The sequence below is a fragment of the Leptonychotes weddellii genome, chromosome 4 (assembly GCF_054177405.1).
Source record: "Leptonychotes weddellii isolate Sample4059 chromosome 4, ASM5417740v2, whole genome shotgun sequence".
NCBI classification, from domain to species: Eukaryota; Metazoa; Chordata; class Mammalia; order Carnivora; family Phocidae; genus Leptonychotes; species Leptonychotes weddellii.
The window spans coordinates 112,299,398-112,320,600 of NC_138372.1; the positions used below are offsets into that span (position 1 = coordinate 112,299,398).

General features: G+C 36.2%; 1 protein-coding gene and 1 non-coding gene across 2 annotated transcripts in view; one reads left to right on the plus strand and one right to left on the minus strand.

Annotated features, from left to right (window-relative positions):
• CSPP1 (centrosome and spindle pole associated protein 1) overlaps positions 1–21,203 on the plus strand; it is a 117,397-nt gene that overhangs the window by 11,977 nt on the left and 84,217 nt on the right. The window contains exons 3-5 of the mRNA XM_081817125.1: positions 7,617–7,728; positions 19,825–19,928; positions 20,669–20,692. Coding sequence (XP_081673251.1) covers positions 7,617–7,728; positions 19,825–19,928; positions 20,669–20,692 — 240 coding nt within the window. The remainder of the gene's footprint in view (positions 1–7,616; positions 7,729–19,824; positions 19,929–20,668; positions 20,693–21,203) is intronic.
• Positions 5,574–5,708, minus strand: LOC115941322 (U11 spliceosomal RNA). The gene has a single exon (XR_004076089.1). It is a non-coding gene; the product is annotated as a U11 spliceosomal RNA (small nuclear RNA).

Below are 21,203 nucleotides of genomic sequence, written 5' to 3' on the forward strand. Positions count from 1 at the left end.
TAAATGGGATCAACTCCTTAATTTCTCTTTCTTCTGTCTTGTTGTTGGTGTATAGGAATGCCACTGATTTGTGTGCATTGATTTTATATCCTGCCACTTTCCTGAATTCCTGTATGAGTTCTAGCAGTTTTGGGGTGCAGTCTTTTGGGTTTTCCACATAAAGTATCATATCATCTGCAAAGAGTAAGAGTTTGACTTCTTCTTTGCCAATTCAGATGCCTTTTATTTCTTTTTGTTGTCTGATTGCTGTGCCTAGGACTTCTAATACTATGTTGAATAGCAGTGGTGATAGTGGACATCCCTGACATGTTCCTGACCTTAGGGGAAAAGCTCTCAGTTTTTCCCCATTGAGAATGATATTCCCTGTGGGTTTTTCATAGATGGCTTTTATGATATTGAGGTATGTACCCTCTATCCCTGCACTGTGAAAAGTTTTAATCGATGTCACATGTTTTTTCTGCATCTGTTGAGAGGATCATATGGTTCTTGTTCTTTTTTTTTTTTTTTTATTAATGTATTGTATCACATTGGTTGATTTGCAGATGTTGAACTGCTCTTGCAGCCCAGGAATAAATCTCACTTGGTCGTGGTGAATAATCCTTTCAATGTACTGTTGGATCCTATTGGCTAGGGTTTTGGTGAGAATTTTTGCATCCATGTTCATCAGGGATATTGGTCTGTAGTTCTCCTTTTTGATGGGGTCTTTGTCTGGTTTTGGGATCAAGATAATGCCTCATAAAATGAGTTTGGAAGTTTTCCTTCCATTTCAGTTTTTTGGAACAGTTTCAGAAGAATAGGTATTCTTGAAATGTTTGGTAGAATTCCCCTGGGAAGCCATCTGGCCCTGGGCTCTTGTTTGTTAGGAGATATTTGATGACTGCTTCAATTTCCTTAGTGGTTATAGGTCTGTTCAGGTTTTCTCTTTCTTCCTGGTTCAGTTTTGATAGTTTGTATATCTCTAGGAAATACATCCATTTCTTCCAGATTGCCTAATTTGTTGTAATATAGTTGCTCATAATATGTTCTTATAGTTGTTAGTGATCTCTCCTCTTTCATTCATGATTTTATTTATTTGGGTCATTTCTCTTTTCTTTTTTTTTTTTTTTTTTTTAAGATTTTATTTATTTATTCATGAGAGACAGAGAGAGAGAGAGAGAGAGAGGCAGAGGGAGAAGCAGGCTCCCAAGGAGCAGGGAGCCCGATGCAGGACTCGATCCCAGGACCCTGGGATCATGACCTGAGCTGAAGGCAGACGCTTAACCATCTGAGCCACCCAGGCGCCCTCTCTTTTCTTTTTGATAAGTCTGGCCAGGGGTTTATCAATCTTGTTAATTCTTTCAAAGAACCAGCTCCTAGTTTCGTTGATCTGTTCTACTGTTCTTTTGGTTTCTATTTCATTGATTTCTGCTCTGATCTTTATTTCTCGTCTCCTGCTGGGTTTAGGCTTTATTTGTTGTTTTTTCTCCAACTCCTTTAGGTGTAGGGTTAGGTTGTGTATTGGAGAGCTTTCTTGTTTCTTGAGAAAGGCTTGTATTGCTATATACTTTCCTCTTAGGACCACATTTGCTGCATCCCAAAGATTTTGAACAGTTGTTTTTTCATTTTCATTTGTTTCCATGAATTTTTTTTAATTCTTTAATTTCCTGGTTGACCCATTCATTCTTTAGCAGGATGCTCTTTAGCCTCCATGTATTTGAGTTCTTTTTGACTTTCCTCTTGCGACTGAGTTCTAGTTTCAAAGCATTGTGGTCCGAAAATATGCAGGGAATGGTCCCAGTCTTTTGGTACTGGTTGAGACCTGATTTGTGACCCAGGATGTGATCTATCCATGGGCACTAGAGAAGAATGTGTATTCTGTTGCTTTGGGATGGAATGTTCTGAATATATCTGTGAAGTCCATCTGGTCCATTGTGTCATTGAAAGTCTTTATTTCCTTGTTGATCTTTTGTTTAGATGATCTGTCCATTTCAGTGAGGGGGGTGTTAAAGTCCCCTACTATTATTGTATTATTGTCCTTGTGTTTCTTAGATTTTGTTATTAATTGGCTTATATAATTGGCTGCTCCCATGTTAGGGGCATAAATATTTACAGTTGTTAGATCTTCTTGTTGGATAGACCCTTTAAGTATGATGTAGTATCCTTCCTCATCTCTTATTACATTCTTTTGTTTAAAATCTAATTTGTCTGATATAAGGATTGCCACCCCAGCTTTCTTTTGGTGTCCATTAGCATGGTAAATGGTTTTCCACCCGTTCACTTTCAATCTGGAGATATCTTTAGGTCTAAAATAAGTCTCTTGCAGAGGCACCTGGGTGGCTCAGTCAGTTGGGCATCTGCCTTTGGCTCAGGTCATGATCTCAGGGTCCTGGGATCGAGCCCCGCATCAGGCTCTCCGATAAGTGGGGAGTCTGCTTCTCCCTCTCACTCTCCCTCTGTACGTGCTTTCTCTCTCTCTCAAATAAAAAAATACAAATAAAAAAATAAAATGAGTCTCTTGCAGACAGCATATCGATGGGTCTTGTTTTTTTTTTTTTAATCCAGTCTGATACTCTGTGTCTTTTGATTGGGGCATTTAGCCCTTTACTTTCAGGGTAACTATTGAAAGAGGTGAATTTAGTGCCATTGTATTGCCTGTAAGGTGACTGTTACCATAGATTTTCTCTGTTCCTTTCTTGTCTGTGTTACTTTTGGGTTTGTTCTTTGCTTAGAGGACCCCTTCCAATATTTCTCGTAGGTCTGGTTTGGTGTTCGCAAATTCCTTTAGTTTTTGTGTGTCCTGGAAGCTTTTTATCTCTCCTCTTTTCAGTGACAGCCTAGCTGGATATATAGTATTCTTGGCTGCATATTTTTCTCGTTTAGTGCTCTGAATATATCATGCCAGTCCTTTCTGGCCTGCCAGGTCTCTGTGGCTAGGTCTACTACCAATCTAATGTTTCTGCTGTTGTAGGTTTCAGACTTCTTGTCCCGAGCTGCTTTCAGGATTTTCTCTTTGCCTCTGAGACTTGTGAGTTTTACTATTAGATGTTGGGGTGTTGACCTATTTTTATTGATTTTGAGGGGGGTTCTCTGTGCCTCCTGGATTTTGATGCCTGTTTCCTTCCCCAAATTAGGAACGTTCTCTGCTATAATTTGCTCCAATATACCTTCTGCCCCCCCTCTCTCTTTCTTCTTCTTCTGGGATCCCAATTATTCTAATGTTGTTTCGTCTTATGGTATCGCTAATCTCTCGAATTCTGCCCTCGTGATCCAGTAGTTGTTTATCTCTCTTTTTCTCAGCTTCTTTATTTTCCATCATTTGGTCTTCTATATCACTGATTCTCTCTTCTGCGTCATTTATCCTAGCAGTTAGAGCGTCCATTTTTGATTTCGACTTGCTTAGATTTTAGTTCATTTCTCCAGAAAGTGATTCTCTAGTATTTTCTGTTTTTTTCAAGCCCAGCTAGTATCTTTATAGTCGTCATTCTGAACTCTATTTCTGACATCTTACTAATGTCCATATTGATCAGTTCCCTGGCAGTTGGTACTGCTTCTTGTTCTTTTTTTTTTTTGAGGTGAGTTTTTCCGTCTTGTCATTTTGTCCAGAGGAGAATAGCTAAATGAGAGAACAAAATGCTAACAGGGTAACAGTGACCCCAGAAAAATATACACTAAACAAATCTGAGGAGACCTGAAACTGGGGGGAACCGAAGTGGGGGGAAGAATATGATCAGGCTGGTGATAGAACAGAGCCACACACTAGGTTTTGGGTGGATTTTGGCCCGTTAGAAGAAATTGCTTCCCAAAATTTTAAAGAAAAACTTATATATAGATAGATAAGGGTAAATACAATGAAGGGATGGAATATGACTGTAAAGATGAAAATTAAAAAAGATTTAGAGGGCGCCTGGGTGGCTCAGTCAGTTAAGCGGCTGCCTTTGGCTCAGGTCATGATCCCAGGGTCCTGGGATCGAGCCCCGCATTGGGCTCCCTGCTCGGCAGGGAGCCTGCTTTTCCCTCTCCCTCTGCCTGCCTCTCTGCCTACTTGTTCTCTCTCTCTCTGTCAAATAAATAAATAAAATCTTAAAAAAAAAAAAAAAGATTTAGAAAAGGAAGTGATGATAAGTTGGTTGAAAAAAACGAAAAAATTAAAAAAAAGAATGTGATCAGACGGGAGACTAGGACAATGTCATACACTAGATTTTGGGTACATTTTGGTTTGTTAGAATAAACTGTAGCCCAAAATGTTAAATAAAAACTTACATATATACAAAAAATAAAGTTAAATACAATGAAGGGATAAAATATGAATATAAAAATGAAAATTAAAAATTTTAAGAAAGGAATTGATAAGATGTTGGTTGAAAAAGGGAAGAAAAATTCAACTAAAAAAAACCAAAAAAAGAGTAAAGAAAATTTTAAAAATTAACTTCGAAAGACTGAAGCATCATGGGAAAAAAGCCATGAATCCTATGTGCTGTATTCCTCTAGGGTTGGGGTTTTGTCATTTTCATTGATCGGTAAACTTGGTCTTGGCTGGATGTTCTTGCTGATCTTCTGGGGGAGGGACCTGTTGCAGTGATTCTCAAATGCTTTGCCTGAGGCGGAATTTCCCCACTCTTGCCGGGGGTGGGCTAGGTAATCTGCTTGGGTTTGCTCTCAGGAGCTTTTGTTCCCTGCAAGCTTTCCCTACAGCTTTGTAGGACGAGAGTGAAAATGGCGGCCTCCCAGTCTCCAGCCCGGAGGAGCCGAGAACTCGGGGCCCCACTCCTCAGTGAGCCCTCAGAGAAAAGCAATCACTCCTGTCTCCCTGGACTCTGGCTGGACTCCGTGCTCACCTGGCCTGTGACTGAGCATTTCTATCTCTGGCACATGACCCCGTTTGGAGTCTCCAAACCCAGGAGATTCCTACATCGGGTTCCTGTGTCGCTCCTCCCGGGGGAGGATCTGCTACTTGTTGGGTCCCTGCTTGAACAGTGGCCCGACTATGCCACGGATCACGGTTTATGGCAAACCCGAGCTGAGAACCCACTCCTCGGCTCAGTCTCTGCAGCTGGCTTCCCTGCTCCGATACCTGGGAGCTCTGTCACACTCAGGCACGCCCGTCTTTCTGTGGCCCTGAGGGTCCTGAGACCACACTGTCCCAGCGAGGGTCCCCCCCTCCCCCACCGCTTAGCCAGCGGAGCAACGTCCCTCAGTGGAGCAGACTTCTGAAATTTCCAATTTTGTGCTCCGCTGCTCTATCACTTGCTGGTAGCGACTGATGGAGGCCCCCTCCCCCGCCGTCTATCTTCCTGAATATCGCCTCTGATTCACTTCTCTGCACGTCCTACCTTCCAGAAAGTGGTCGCTTTTCTGTTCAGAGAATTGCTGCTGTTCTTTTTTCTTCGATTTCCTGTTGAGTTCGTAGGTGTTCTAAATGGTTTGATAACTAGCTGAATTCCTGGGACCAGACGAAATTGAGGTCTCCTACTCCTTCACCATCTTGCTCTTCCCCTGTCCCTTCACTCTCAATCTTCATAGGTCTTTAGGTCTGAAATGAGTCCCTTGTAGGCAGCATATATCTTATATCTTGCCCCCCCCCTTTTTTCCTTTAATGGGGCACCAGGACCAACGATCACCAGCTGCTCAGGTACCAAAAAATTGATGATTCTGAAATCTCTTGATGTCATTTCCACAGGAAGAGCAATGCAGCTGCCCTACATGTGCCATTCATGATACAGCCCTTTTTTGTGTGTCTTGCTTTTTTATCCACTTAGTCACCTTATATCCTTTTTTGGAGCATTTAGTCCATTTACACTGAAAGTATTTATTGATAGGTATGTACTTACTGCCATTTTGTTAATTGTTTTATGGTTGTTTTTATAGTTCTTTGTTCCTTTCTTGTCTTGCTCTCTTGTGGTATGATGGGCTTTCTCTAGTGATATTCTTGTATTCCTTTCTCTTTTCTTTATATCTATTACTGGTTTTTGATTTGTGGTTACCATTAGGTTTGTATATAACATCTTATGCATATAGCAGTCTGTTAAGTTAATGGTTGTTTAAGTTTGAACTCATTGTAAAGCACTAAATTTTTACTCCCTTGTACCCCACGTTTTAGGTATATGGTGTCATATTTTACATCCTTTTATTTTTGTGAATCCCATTACTGATTTTTATAGATATATATTTTTAAAAGATCTTATTTATTTATTTTAGAGAGAGTGGGAGAGAGCACAAGCAGGGGGAGTGGCAGAGGGATAGGGGTGAAGCAGGCTCCCTGCCAAGTAAGGAGCCCTGGAATCATAACCTGAGCATAACACTTAACCAGTTGAGCCACCCAGGCGCCCCTATAGATATATTTGATTTTGCTTCTTTTGTGCTTTAACCTCTATACTGGTTTTATAAGGGATTATTCTATTTTACTATGTTAATATGTAGCTGTGAAAGTTTTTCCTTTCCTACTTTTCTTATTTCTGCTGTGGTCTTTCCTTTCCACTCAAAGAATCCCCTTTAACATTTCTTGTAAGGCTGGTTTAGTGGTGATGAATTTCTTTAATTTTTGTTTGGAAATCTCTTTCTTTCCTTCAATTCTAAATGATAGCCTTGCTGGATAGAGTATTTGTTGCAGGTTTTTTCCTTTCATGGATGAGGCTTAGTCTTAAGAGGTTACATTTATGATTCATGTGAATCTGTGAGATAAATACTGTTGTTATGCTCATTTTCTAAATGAGTAAACTGAGGTATGGGGAAGTTAAGTAATGAGACTAAGGTCACAGAGTTAATAGAAGTAGGCTTTGATTCCTGATATCCTGACTGTAATGCTTGCTCTCGTAACCAATGTACTGTATTGCCTTCTTCGTTCCATAATAGCTGCTCTGGTCAAGGAGTTGTGTCAAGGACTTTACATGTATTATCTTATTTAATCATAATGTCTCTGTTAAGTATGTGGAATATTTTTGTTTTACAGATCAAGAAAGTAAAGCTCAAAGGGGTTAAGTAATTCATCCAGGTACAAACAGTGGTGGCTTCATGATTGGAACCATCATGTGTCCAGCCCCAAAGTCTGTGGTTTTAACCACTCTCCACTTACAAGTAGCTTACGGTGTTTAAAAAGGGTTATTACATAGTTTTAAATATAATTTTATTATTATTTCTAATATTAAATTATACATATATCATGATCTTTAAGTCCTAATTCAAGTATCACTGCTCAGTGAGGTCTTTCAGTCCCTCCTGCATCATTTATGGCCCTTCTTACCATGCTCCATTTATTTCCCAATAGACATTACCAATTACTGTCTATGTATTACAGTCTAATTACATAGTATGTTTATCGCTTGTCCCCTCAGTAGTTTGAATTCCATGATGGCAGAGATTCTCATATGTTTTTTTCATTTGTGTTTCCAGTGCCTGGGATACTATGTAGTAGGAACTCAGTGAATATTTGTTGATATATGAATTCTAATATTTAATTAAAATTTATTACATTTATTACACTGTTAAATACTTTTGGTTAATTCCTCAAACCTAACACTTGAATTTCTTCTATGACATATTGTGTAATTTTGTTGTAAATCCCAGTTTAATTATTGGGATAGAGTGTGTATTTTGTAGATTCCACCCCCCCCTTACTTTTGTAAATACAATGTTTCTTTCAGGGAAAGGCATCAGAAAAGCTTTCTGAAAACAGTAAAATATTAATCTCCATGGCTAAGGAAAACATACCACCAAACAGTCAACAGACCAGGAGTTCTTTAGGTATGTCATTAGGTATGCTAAATTGATTTTAAAGTATTCTTAGCAGGCCGTTGTGAAAAGAGTTCTGTATTGTCAGAAAAAAAGGTTTCTTTGGAATCGCAGTAACTCTTTGATATCTGGAATCTTACATATGACTATACTGTCTGCAAAGGAAATATAATGCATACTGAGAAAAATCTACCCATTTTAAATGATATTCCCTTATAATTTATGGAAATCATGGCAGTAAGTATATACAACATAAGTAAAAATTAATTGAAAAATTTGAATGGATTTGTGTGTGAGAGGGAAAATGTGTTAATTGAATAAAAATGTGGATGTTTATTTAAAAATCAGAGATGCTTAGAGGATACAAAATGCTATTTAGTGAATGTTTTAATTATTACTATATTAGAATTGTACAGAAGTTAATATTGCAGCTATACTGAGTTTTTGATTATGGTTATGAAAATACGTAGAAATTTTTCTATGAAGTATAAATAACATACAGTGTTATATTAATTTCAGGTGTACAACATATTGATTCAACAATTCTATACATTAGTCATTGCTTACCACGATAAGTGTGGTCATCATACAACAATATCGCAGTATTACTGACTCTATTCCGTATACTATATTTTTCATCTTTGTGACTTATTTTTAACTGGAAGTTTGGATTTTTATCTATTTCACCCATCCCCCTTATTCACTTTGCCTCTGGCAACCACCAGTTCAGTTTGCTGTATTTGAGTCTGGTTTCTTTTCTGTTTGTTTTGTTTTTTAGATTCACATGTAAGGGAAATCTGTATGGTATTTGTCTTTCTCTGACTTATTTCACTTACCAGAATAACCTTTAGATCCATCCATGTTGTTGCAAGTGGCAGGATCTTACTCTTTTATTATGGCTGAGTAATATTCCATTCCATATATGTAACCATATCTTCTTTATATGTTTGCTATTGATGGACACTGGGTTGCTTCCATATCTTGTTATTGTAAATAATGTTGCAGTGAACTTAGGGGTGATATATCTTTTCAAAATAATGTTTTTGTTTGGTTAAATAACCAGTGGTGAAATTACTGGGTCATATGTTATATTTATTTTTAATTTTTTGAGCCAACTCCATGCTGTTTTCTGTGGTGGCTAAACCAATTTACATTCCCACCAATAGTGCACAAGGGTTCCTTTTTCTCCACATGATTTTCTCCACATGCTTTTTCTTCACTTGTTGTTTCTTATGTTTTTGATTGTAGCCATTCTGACAGATATAAATATGGTTTTGATTTGCATTTCCCTGCTGATTAATGGTGATGAACATCTTTTTATGTGTCTGTTAGTCATCTTTATGTCTTCTTTGGAAAAATGTCTCCTCCTGTCTTCCCATTTTTTAACTGTGTTATGTGGTGGTTTTTTTTTTTTTTTTTTTTTTTGGTGTTGTATAAGTTCTTTATATATTTTTGATATTAAACCCCTTACTGAATGAATTGTTTATAAATATCTTCTCCCGCTCAGTGGGTTGTCTTGTTGTTTTGTTGATGGTTTCCTTCATCGTACAAAAACTTTTTATTTTAGTGTAGTCCCAGTATTTTGTTTTTGCTTTTGTTTTCTTGCTTTAGGAGACGTATATAGAAAAATGACACTAGGACCGATGTCAAAGAGATTATTGCCTGTTTCCTTTTCGGAGTTTATGGTTTCAGGTCTCACATTTAGGTCTTTGTAGATTTTTAAATTTTTTAATTTATTTGACAGAGAGAGACAGCGAGAGAGGGAACACAAGCAGGGGGAGTGGGAGAGGGAGAAGCAGCCTTCCTGCAGAGCAGGGAGCCTGATGCGGGGCTCGATCCCAGGACCCTGAGGTCATAACCTGAGCCGAAGGCAGTTGCTTAACCAACTGAGCCACCCAGGCGCCCTGTAAGAGATAATTTTTTAAAAAGTTTAATAGTAGATTCTCTGATGCAGTAAGGTTAGAATCACTTTGAAATTCTGGGTTACAGCTTGCTCTGGATTGTACATGTCATGCCTTTGTAACCTGGCACAGGTTATTTAAGCTCTCTGTTTCTATTCTATTAAATTCTACTAAGAATTTAAGAATTATTCTTTATTACATGCACAAATGATGGAGAGTTTAAAGTCTAGTTTAAAGACAGTGACCTCTGCTTATTCCTTAATTGGTGTTCTTTTGGGCAGTGTCTTAGGCCTTTTCATTTCATATATTCCCTGACTGACCTTGTCCACTCAGAGGCTTTATATATCATCGGTGTGTTCATGACCTCTAAATCTGTATTCCAATCCTGATTTTTTAAAATTTAAAAATTTTTTTTATTGAACTTCGGACCCATATATCTAATGTCCTATTGGACGTCAATACTTGGATGTCATGGGCTCAGAATTAACATATGCAAGATTACCTTTACTCTTCTCAAACTTTCTGGTACTCCAGTGAGGTGTTTGCCTAGTCATCTTTGACTCCCTTCTTTGCCTCCCACAGCAAGTAATTACATAAGTTCAGTTGATTCTACTGCTTAAATTTAAAAATCAGTTTATTTTTCTCTAATCCCACAAACATTATTTTATGCAGGCCTGTGCTGTCTCTGATTTTTTTTCTAGTGTTCTTTTTGTTTTATGGTCTAGCCCCCCCCCCACTAAGTCTCTGCACTGCCTTTCATTATCTTTTCAGAAAAACAAATAGGATCACGTTAGTCTTGCTCAACTCCTTCAATGTATTCTTGTTTACCGTATGATAATTTTATCCTTTTATTGATTTTCCCAGATTGTGTTAGTTATTTATGTTTTGTCCTCTTGTGCTTCTGTTGCATTGATTCTCTCTGTAAAGTGTAGTTTTGAACTTACTCAACTGTCTCTTGTACTGCAGTGGTATGCCAGCTTGCCTGCTATTATGTATTTGCTGCCTAGCACAGTGCCTGTCACTTTAGTGTTTAAGGAAGATGTTCTGAATGAATGAGGGTCCCCATTGCAAAAATAACTATTCTGTTGGGTATGTAGAATTTAATAGATAGAATGTTTTTAATAGAATTAAAAACAACCATAGAATGGTTGTTTTATTGTGAACTGAAACAATAATTATTTTTGATGTGCATTGAATCTTACTAAAGAATAATACATAATTTGATTTTATAAAAACTTATCAGCATTCAGTTACTGACTTGCTTGAATAATTGTGGCCTTAAAATTAGACCAGATGTATAAGAAAAGATGCTCAACATCACTAGTCATTAGGGAAGTGCAAATTAAAACTACAAAGAGATCACCTCATGCCTGTTAGAATGGCCATCATCAAAAAGACAGAGATAACAAATGCTGTCATGGAACCCTTGCTTGCACACTATTGGTGAGTTGAAGGCGTTATTGCCCAGTGAAGTAAGTCAGAGAAAGACAGATACTGCCTGATCTCACATGTGGAATTTAAACAGAAAATAAAACCAAACTCAGAAAAAGAGATCAGACTTGTGGTTAACAGAGGTGAAGGATAGGGGCAGGGGAATTAGAGGAAGGTGGTCAAAAGGTCTAAGTTTCCAGTTGTAATAAGTACAGGGCTTAAAAATAAATAAATACATATATACATACATATTAGGGAAATAATGTATAACATGATGATTACAGCTAACATTGCTGTGTGATGTATAAGAAATTTGTTGAGAGTAAGTTCTAAGAGTTTTCATGAGAAGGAAAATGTTTTTCTTTTTTTCTTGCCTAATTATTGTATCTATACAAGAAGATGGATGTTAGCAGAACCTATTGTGGTAATTATTCCACAGTATGTATAAATCAGACAATCAAGCTGTGTGCCTTAAAGTCATACAGTGATTTATGTCAATTATTTCTCAATAAAACTAGAAAGAAATTAGGCCAAATATGTAGTTTGTCACAATGGGAAAAATGTAAAATAATTTGGCATTAGAGAATTTTCTTTTTCTTTCTTTCTTTTCTTTATTTTTTTCTTTGTTCTTTTGGAGATTTTTCTCATGTGGTTTCTTACAGGACTTATGAAGCAAACTGGTCTAAAAAAGGTCCAGTTTGGAAATTATATTTTGAATTAAGATCTTTGATATCATACTTTGAATAAGTAATTAAGCATAATAGTTATCAATAATATAAAACTGACAATATTCATTTAGCCAGTGAAAATCTGTTGATAGCTCATGATGCAGCTATCATGAATCCCACTGCATTTTTATGATTTTTGTAAATTCATTTGTTAGTGGTAATATTTATGGGTAATGCTTATCCATGTTATTCTTCCATTCTCATTCTGTACCTCTCACAGAAGTATTTGAGGAGCATTACAATGATTTCTGACACCAACTACCCAGGGTTGAACCAAACTTCACAAATTAAGGGCATAGTCCTCCACAAGGCTTCTCTTACTTTGGACATCAGCAGCTAGTTTTGGAGTCCACAAGCCATCCTCTATTCTGGCTACAAATATGGGGGTTTCCACTACTCTGTCGAGTTTAGTAGTCACTAGAATGACTTACAGAACTCAAGAAAGTGCTGTACTTCATGATTACAGTTCTGTTGTAGCACAAGCTACAAATTAGAACTAACCAACAGGGGAGATAGATAGGGCGTGGTCTGGGAGTGGTCCACATGTGAAGCTTCTGTCAGCCTCAGGGATATGTCACTCTCCTCTCCTGGAACATCAGTACTATTGCCAGCCAGCATGCTCCCCTGAGTTTCAGTGTCCAGAGCTTTTATTGAGATTTCACTGGTCATGTCACTCAGTCTCCAGACTCCCAACTTTCCCTTGAGGTCTGGCTGATGTCAAATGGCTCAAAGGTCTAACCCTCTAGTCCCATCTTTCTGGTGTGGTCTTTCTGGTGTGACCAGCTCCCATCTATGTTATCTCTTAAGCATAAACTATATAGGAGCTCACCATGAGTTAGTATATTAGTATAAACTATTGTGTATGGGTCCCAGGGACCTACAATGAATAACAAAGAGCCTTCTATCACTTGGAATATTCCAAGGATTTAGAAGTTACCTCCCCGGAAACAGGACAAAGGCTAGTGAAGTTCTTTATTTTACATGGCATGTACATGGTTTAGTCTATATAAGCTGATGACATGATATCCTTAATAAGGAATTTGTTAGAATAACTCAGGTTTAATGAAATATGGGAGTCAGCTGAAAATGATCTGTGGAAGCAAATGATATTTTCTTTCTACACCATTTCTAGGCATATTAGTGATTTTTTTTTTAAAGATTTTATTTATTTATTTGAGAGAGAATGAGATAGAGAGAGAGCACATGAGAGGGGGGAGGGTCAGAGGGAGAAGCAGACTCCCTGCCGAGCAGGGAGCCCGATGCGGGACTCGATCCAGGGACTCCAGGATCATGACCTAAGCCGAAGGCAGTCGCTTAACCAACTGAGCCACCCAGGTGCCAGAAAAACTGGCAATACCTACTGAACTCGGTGACCTTATCCAGTGACCCAACAATTCCACTCCTTGGAATATAACCAAGAGAAATACACGTGTTCACCAAAGACATGTACAAGAATGTCAATGGAATTTTGTTCATAATAGTGCTCCCCCCCACCCTCCCAAACAGCAGGAAACCACTGAAATGTCTGTTAACTGTAGGATGGATTAAAAAAAGTTGTGATGTATTCATACACTGAAAGAAGACACAAATTGAAAAGAATGAACCACTGCCGCATATAGCTATGTGGCTGAATCTCACATAAGTAATATTGAGTGCAGTAAAATGTAAAAAAGATCACAAAAAAAGAACAGCTCCAACGCATCCATATTAATAGAAGTCTGAATACTTGTAAGCTCTGGGAGGGGGCATTAATAGGGAAGGAGCAAAAGTGTGCCTTGTGAGGTGGAAAGAAATCTGAGTTATTACAATAGTGCATACTTTTGTACAAATTCATTGAGCAATATGCCTAAGATTGTGCTTTTTTGGTATGTATATTATTCCTCAATTTTTTAAAAAATTGGGCTTGTGGGAGAAAGTTTTCTTTGCTTTCCACAGTAGGAAGTGCTCAAAATCAGTAAGTATTTTGGGATTTGCCAGAAAACTTTGATTTACTGATACCTTATACATTTGACAAGAGAAGCCAATAAAGATTATTTTTTTTAAAGATTTTATTTATTTGAGAGAGAGCGCACAGGGAAGGCGGAAGGAAAGAGGGGCAGAGGGAGTGGGAGATGCAGACTCCCTGCTAAGCAGGGAGCCCAATGTGGGACTCAATCCCAGGACCCTGGGATCATGACCTGAGCTGAAGGCAGATGCTTAACTGACTCAGCCACGCAGGCACCCCACCAATAAAGATCATTTAAACCAAGAAGGATCCTGATGTTTGAAAGGTCAGTAAAATATTAAAGTCCACTTTTCTTTCTGCTATTGCTACTACTACCAACTAACCTATATTGAGTGCTGACTGTGGTGCCAGATGCTGTGCTATATATTCTTCCCTCATTTAATCTGGAGTTGGATTTCTTTTTTGGGACTTTCATACTACTTGTCCTCCCTATAACCCGACATCTTTGAAATTCGCCACATCAGTCTCTTGTACTCACTTCGTACTGCAGTTATTCACAGATTCAGAGCCATTCCTCTAATTCCTTAAACATTTAGTACCTCTTTAGTTTTTTGACTTCATGTTGTGATACTGTTTTCCACTCTTCCTCAGCCACCCACTTCAGTAGTTCTATCTTAGACCTCTGTTACCAGTGACTGAATTACAGTTGCAAATATTTTCTTTGATGACCACTTCCATTTTTTTTCAGCTGATTTTCTCTTGTGTCCTGCCTCTGACAAATATTCCAAATAATTGACATTACCAGGACCTACCATCCCTTGATTCTACTCCCTTAAAGGACCTACCCTCTCATTACTTCCTTATGTGGCTTAAGTTCCATGGTCCATTTTATCGACTCCCTTACCTTTCTTGCTTCTCTTTCCCTTTATCTTATCTATTTGGGAAAATCTCATCTCTTGTTAAATCTAACTCTGAGCCTTTTGTGTGCTGGTATGTAGGTAGCCGATTTGGGTGGAGAAAACCCACAACCATGTTAAAGTACTGACTACTAACCTAAGGTGTGTGTCCTCACGGCTGTTGGCGCTTCTGTTACATTTCCCTAATCCATTCCTATCCTACAAGGCAGCTATTTCGTCTTTTCTTCTCTCCTCAAACTCCATTCCTCATCCCCCTGCCCATGGTTTTACTTTGTATTTCCCTGCAAAATAGAAGCAGTTAGAATTTACCCTTATCTCCCACCCTTATATCTGCCAGCCAACCCTCATCTGTACTATATATTCTGCCTTGTCTTCTGTTACCATAGATTGTTAGACCAACTCCTCTACTTATATAGCCTTCTGTCCCTTTTCATTGAAAATATTATCACTTCATCAATTTTCCTCCTCACCTGAATCATAAATTATTTTTCTTTTCTATTAGAACATTTATGTCAGAATATAAGCATTGCTATAATATCTCCTATTTTATAAAATCCTGTATGTTCCTCCAGCTACTGTCAGTTTCTAGGTTTTTCTTTGTTCAAAAGTTAGAATTATGTATATTTATTATCTCCAATTCCTCTCACCTCAGTTTCTTAAACCTTTTCCCATCAGGCTTACTTCTATGCTTCTCACCCACAAAGATTAAGATCTGTAGTAACCTCTTACATAACTACATTTAGTGAGCAGTTTTGAAATCTTTTATGGTTCAGCTTACCTGCTCCACTTAACATCTTACTGCTTCCTTAAAGCATTTTCTTCATTTGGCTTCTAGAGCTACTCTTCTGGTTTTTTTCCTATCTTACTAGTTCCTTGTGCAGATCACTTTTAACAAAGCCGGCCTGGGACGGACTGTCCTTAGGTCTGCCTGCAAGACTGGCCCTTGGCTAGTATCTTGAATTTAGCTAGTAAACAGTTCCCGGTACTGATCTAAAACTGATCTAAAAATCCTCTAAATGATAAGGTCATTGTGCCTAAATAAAATTGTATAAACCATATGACCAAGTAGAACAACTGCTTTCCTTTTGTAGAGTCTGGAATCTTGGTATATGCTAGGCAGAGGGTGCCTATGTGACCTGTTCTGACTAAAAACCTGGGGCACTGAGTCTAATGAGCTTTCTTAGTAGACAACACTTCACATTATGTTGTCACAAGTTGTGTCCTATGGGATTCCATGGGGGAAGAATTCTTGGAGATTTGTACCTAGTTTCCTCTGGACTTTGTTGCGTGAGCTTTTTCCCTTTGCTAATTTTTCTTTGTATTCTTTCATAGTAATAAACTGTAATCATGAATATAATGCATTCTGTAAGTCTTTCTAGTGAATCACTCAGCCTGGAGGTGGCTTGGGGGACTTCCAGAAGACTCCTTTTCTTTTTTTTTTCCTGGTTCCTTTTCAACTCCCTTACCTCTAAACTTTGGGTACTTGAAGAATCCATCTTCTGTGACCATAGTCCCTATGTGTTTTTATCCATTTCTAGGCAGTGTCCTTCAATCTTATATCAAAATAGTATTAATCTGTATTTTAGACTCCAAAATTTTCTAGATTTATTTTCCATGCTCTGAAGTAATTATTTTGAAAATCAAGCAAAAATGATTACAGATTACCAGAGTAAGATAAAGAGACTTTTACTCTTGTTACTAGAAATTTGTGTGATTTTTACAAATTCAATTACAATTTTACAAATTCAATTACAAAATTTTTACAAATTTTAAGTACAATTATTCTTATGGAAATTTGGAAGAGAATTATAAAGGAGAAAACAATTACATTGTTAAATTTTAAAATTATCAGAAAGGAAGCAGCAGTAGAATTTTACATTGCAGAGAAGCTCTGAGGTTTAGACTAGGCCAAAAAATTACAGTTAATGTAAAGATTTTGGGAAATGGACAACAGGAAATTGATGTGGTTTTTTTTTTTTACTAATTTTTAGTTGAATTTTTAATTCTCATTCTTTTTAACATTTGTAATCTTAGGTTTCTCTTATTGTGAACTAAATGTCAGACATTCTACTAGTTTTGTTCAGTTTGTACAAGTCAAATGAGTCCTATGTAATAATATCTTTATAGGTAAAGTTTGAGTACAGTGTTTCAGTTAAAGCAGCCCTGTCCCTTGATAAGTCACTTGCTTATGGAAAGTCCTATTATTATTTCCTATAATTTGTCTTTTGATTATTTTTATGTAGTAACTTCTCATGGTAATATAATAAAAGAGAAAGCTAAGTGTTCCATGGTAATTTGTTCTATAAATTGCTTATTATGAGTGCTGTGTTAGAAGGTAAATTAATTTTAAAAAGATTGCATACTTTAGTTTTGAATATATAGTTATTTACCCCATAACCACTATAGGAGCTAATACTTGTAATTGATACAGTTCTGAAGCATAATGTTAACTGTCTTAGAGTCACTGATGTACTTCAGTGACATCACTTCAAATGACCCTAAGATGACACTAATGCTTTATTTGCCACTAGAACCATCATAAGACAACTGCTCTGAATTAAGTAAGTCTGACCATGTTTCTTAAGTCAGTTAAGATGCCATAGTTCATGCATAGTTTAAAAGGAACAGAATACTTAAATTGTTCCATATAGTTCTTAATTTTATTTCTCTGACCTACAACACTTCACATTATGTTGTCACAAGTTGTGTCCTATGTGATTCCATGGGGGAAGAATTCTTGGAGATTTGTACTTAGTTTCCTCTGGACTTTGTTGCGTGAGCAACAAAGGACTTTATTTATTTTATGACAAAATAAAATAACAAAAATAACAGTTAAAAAGTATTTTCTGTTGACTAAACCTTAAACTTAGTAAAATTTAAAGTAGTTCAGAAGGCAGTCAGTATGTATTCTTCCTTGTCTCTTAAGACAATTATTACAAATACTGTTTGTGGCAATAGTAAAAGGCAAATCCTCTTGATAAATGAAACTGAACTTAGTATAAATAGTAATTTATAAATGAAAATCACATTTTAATTTCTATCTTTCCACATAAATCCACCAAGCAAAATTGAAAACCTGTGTTAATAAAAACCACCTTAAATACATGACTTTTTAGAAAGCTGTGAATTACTGCTTTCCTGAGTAGGAAAGCCTGGCATGTTGAGAGGCATCATCCTTGGAGCATTGTTTTCTTTTTCTCCTTGACACAATAGAGTATCCATTGTGACTAGAGATAAGTAACTTTGGTTACTAGTTACTATGCTGCTTCTCTGTGCAATCAGACTGCCTAAAAGCAGAAATGAAATATTAAAAATTGCGTGCTTTTTCCCTTTCTCTCATTCTTTCTTCGTATTCAAGGATTCATTCATATATTCATTCATACATTTATTCAGTGAACATTTCTTGGATATAAGTTATATACCAGGCATTATAAAATTGAATAAAGCATGGCCTTACCTTCATTGACCTTACGGCTTAGTTCCATGTGTGATACTCCATTCTGAATGTGAGAATTGAAACTGTTTCTCTCTTTAGGCTTAAATTCTGTATCTTTAAAAATAAGGTTTGGATTCCTCTGTGAAGAAAGAATGCTTTTCTAGGATGATTTAAAATTCTAAGCATATGGGATACTTTAAATTCTTTTGGGAGAGAGTTGGGAGTGTGAGTGAGAGGCATCCCTAAGGATGCCTGCTTTACCCACTATTATCAGGATTATGTAGGCTAGAAGTGTTTATCAAGAGAATTCCATGGTGTTCATGGTGGAAAGTGGAATTTAGTATTCCGTAAAAATCAACAGACATCCATTTATATTTATACCACTTGGGGCTTTCCCCCCTGAAATATTTCAGTGATGTAATAAAGCAGTTATATGACACTTTTATGAAAAGTCCCATCATTTAGCTGCATTGTGAGGGAGTAAGACACAAAAACGGTGATATCTATATCAGTTTATAAACTATGGTTAATTATTTCACCTATATTCCTTGTAGCTGACTCATTAAGGAAAATTATTTTGTTTAGAAATGATAAACTTTTTATACTATGGTATTATATAGTAGGACTAAAAAAGGGAGAGGAGCTTCAAAAATCTAAATACTCATCTGATATCTGTGCTTCTTGACATAGTATTTTACTATTAAAAATATTTTGAAAGTATATAATTTGATTTTTAACAGCTTTATCGAGATAATTTACATATCACAAAGTTTACCCATTGAAATTGTACTATATTTTTAGTATATTTACAAGTTTTTAGTATATTTACAAGTTGTACAGCCATCACTATTGTCGATCATCACCCCAAAATGTAATTTGATTTTTGAGCTCTATGTATGGAAACATGACTCAAAATTAAAGTTTTTCTTAAAAAATTAACATCCTTCTATGGAGTTTCTGTTTGGGATGATGAAAAAATTCTGGAAGTTACCTTAATTTTGTGTGTGTGGTGGTTTGCACAGCATTGTGAATATGCTTAATGCCACTTAATTGTATGCTTAAAAATGGTTAAAATGGTAAATTTTATATTATTTATATTTTACCACAGTAAAAAATTAATACCCATTTATATGAAATCACAATTGGTGGCTTAACTTCTAAAATTTTTGGAAATTTCAGCCTGAGCCATGCATAGTCCTAATAATTTTTTCTCGAACATGTTATAACAAAGATATTCTTACAGTAAAAAAAAAAAAAAATCACATTATTAATTTTCACACACTAGAAAACAGACCTTAAAATTGTTGTAGGTATTTATCTTTATAGAAATTTCAGTAGAATTAAGTGAAGAAGTAAAGGTAATCAGCTTTAATTTTGTACTCTGAAAAAGCCAGATGCCAAACAATGCAGAATCATTTATCTAAAGGGAGAAGAAGTAAATACACAGACACATGCACACACACACACAGTAATTTAAAAGTATCTGTTTATAGATGCATAAAGTCTCTGGAAGAAAATATAAGAAACAGTAATGGTTGTTTTGGGCAGGAGAACTGGGTGACTGGGTTTCATGGGCGTGAGGGATATTTTCCATATGTGTGAATGTATGACCTGCTGAAACATTTTAAGTAAACTATTATCCTGATCCCAGTCTCAGAATCAAACATGACTGTGTTCTTTGCTACTGTGCTTTGGTGACAGCAGATTGTATTGAAATTGACATTGAAAATGAGCTATATTACTTAAGTTGTTTTCTTTCTAGGAATTGATTATGGATTAAGTTTACCACTTGGGGAAGATTATGAACGTAAGAAACATAAACTAAAAGAAGAATTGAGGCAAGATTACAGACGTTATCTTACTCAGGTAATATATTCTATTAGTTAGCTGCATCTTATGCTTCAAAATTCACTTGCTAAATTTATTTTCCTAAGGTTTTAGTCAAATGTGTTAATTTTTAGGTTTTCATTGGTATCTAACAGTAGGATATTAAAGTGACAGTTAAGGGACATATATGACATTGGTAGAAAGTGGTGCTGAGAATTGGTGCCATGGAATAACAGATTCTTGATCTTTGCAGTAGGGTAGTAGTGGGTTTTAATTTTAAATGAGATTGTAAGTTCTGGTTGTTCATGTTTTCTATAGAGTTATCATGGTTTAAAAAAAACCCAATTACGATTCCCTGCTCCTCTATTCCCCACGACCATGTATTTAAATGACACATGGAATTTTAGTTGCCACTTATTTTCCTGTCGGCTAAGCTTTTAAAAACTTCATTTAACATATTTACTTAGCTTCCAAAGTCTTTGCTTTATGATTTAATCTATTTACTTAGCAGAACCCTTGTTTTAAGTATGTTTGGTTAAATTATGTAATTGCTAAACTAAAGATTTCTTGTAAGTTTTGAAACGCAGTTTACTTTTTAGCTTATCAAATTATTTTAAACAATTATGATGTTTCTAGTCATCCCGAGATATTCTGTTGTTTTTAATACTTTGTAATGTTTATTCCAAGTGTATAAGTGGTCTCTTATTTATTCTGATTTGCACATGGAGAGAAAGAACTTTGAATACATTTTATCAATGGTTTGTTTCCCTTGACTTTAGGGTATTACACAAGCAAAAAGACAGGTAGGGTTGCCTGCAAAATGTTCTTAATTTTTTTTTCTTATTTTTTCGATCTAGTAGCTTGCAATTATTTTCATTTATGATGTTGCTCTCAAACTAGTAAGAAAAATAACTTCATTTGTGATATTGAGACTTTTGAATGGTAACATTTTGTATCCTTGCTTTTACCAAGATGGCAGTCTATATGTTATAATTTTTCATTAATTCAATCAAGCATTCTTTTTGATTTCTGCTTTGCATTTATTTTTGTTGCTTTCTTATGCATCTTTTAGAAATATTCTGCAGCTATTATAAGCCCATTTATTTTCAGCATGCCAGTTTTTTTCTTCAAATTATGCTAATCACATTAAGATTAATAAAAGATACTCACGATATTCTAAGATTTTTTTAACTGTGTGTTGTCAGGATTTGGATTACTCAGTATTTTTGTACCCAAACCCATGGATTGTGTTTGTAAATTTATATTGGAAAACAAAAACACTATAGTTTTACAGAACTTTTTTTTTTTTTTTTT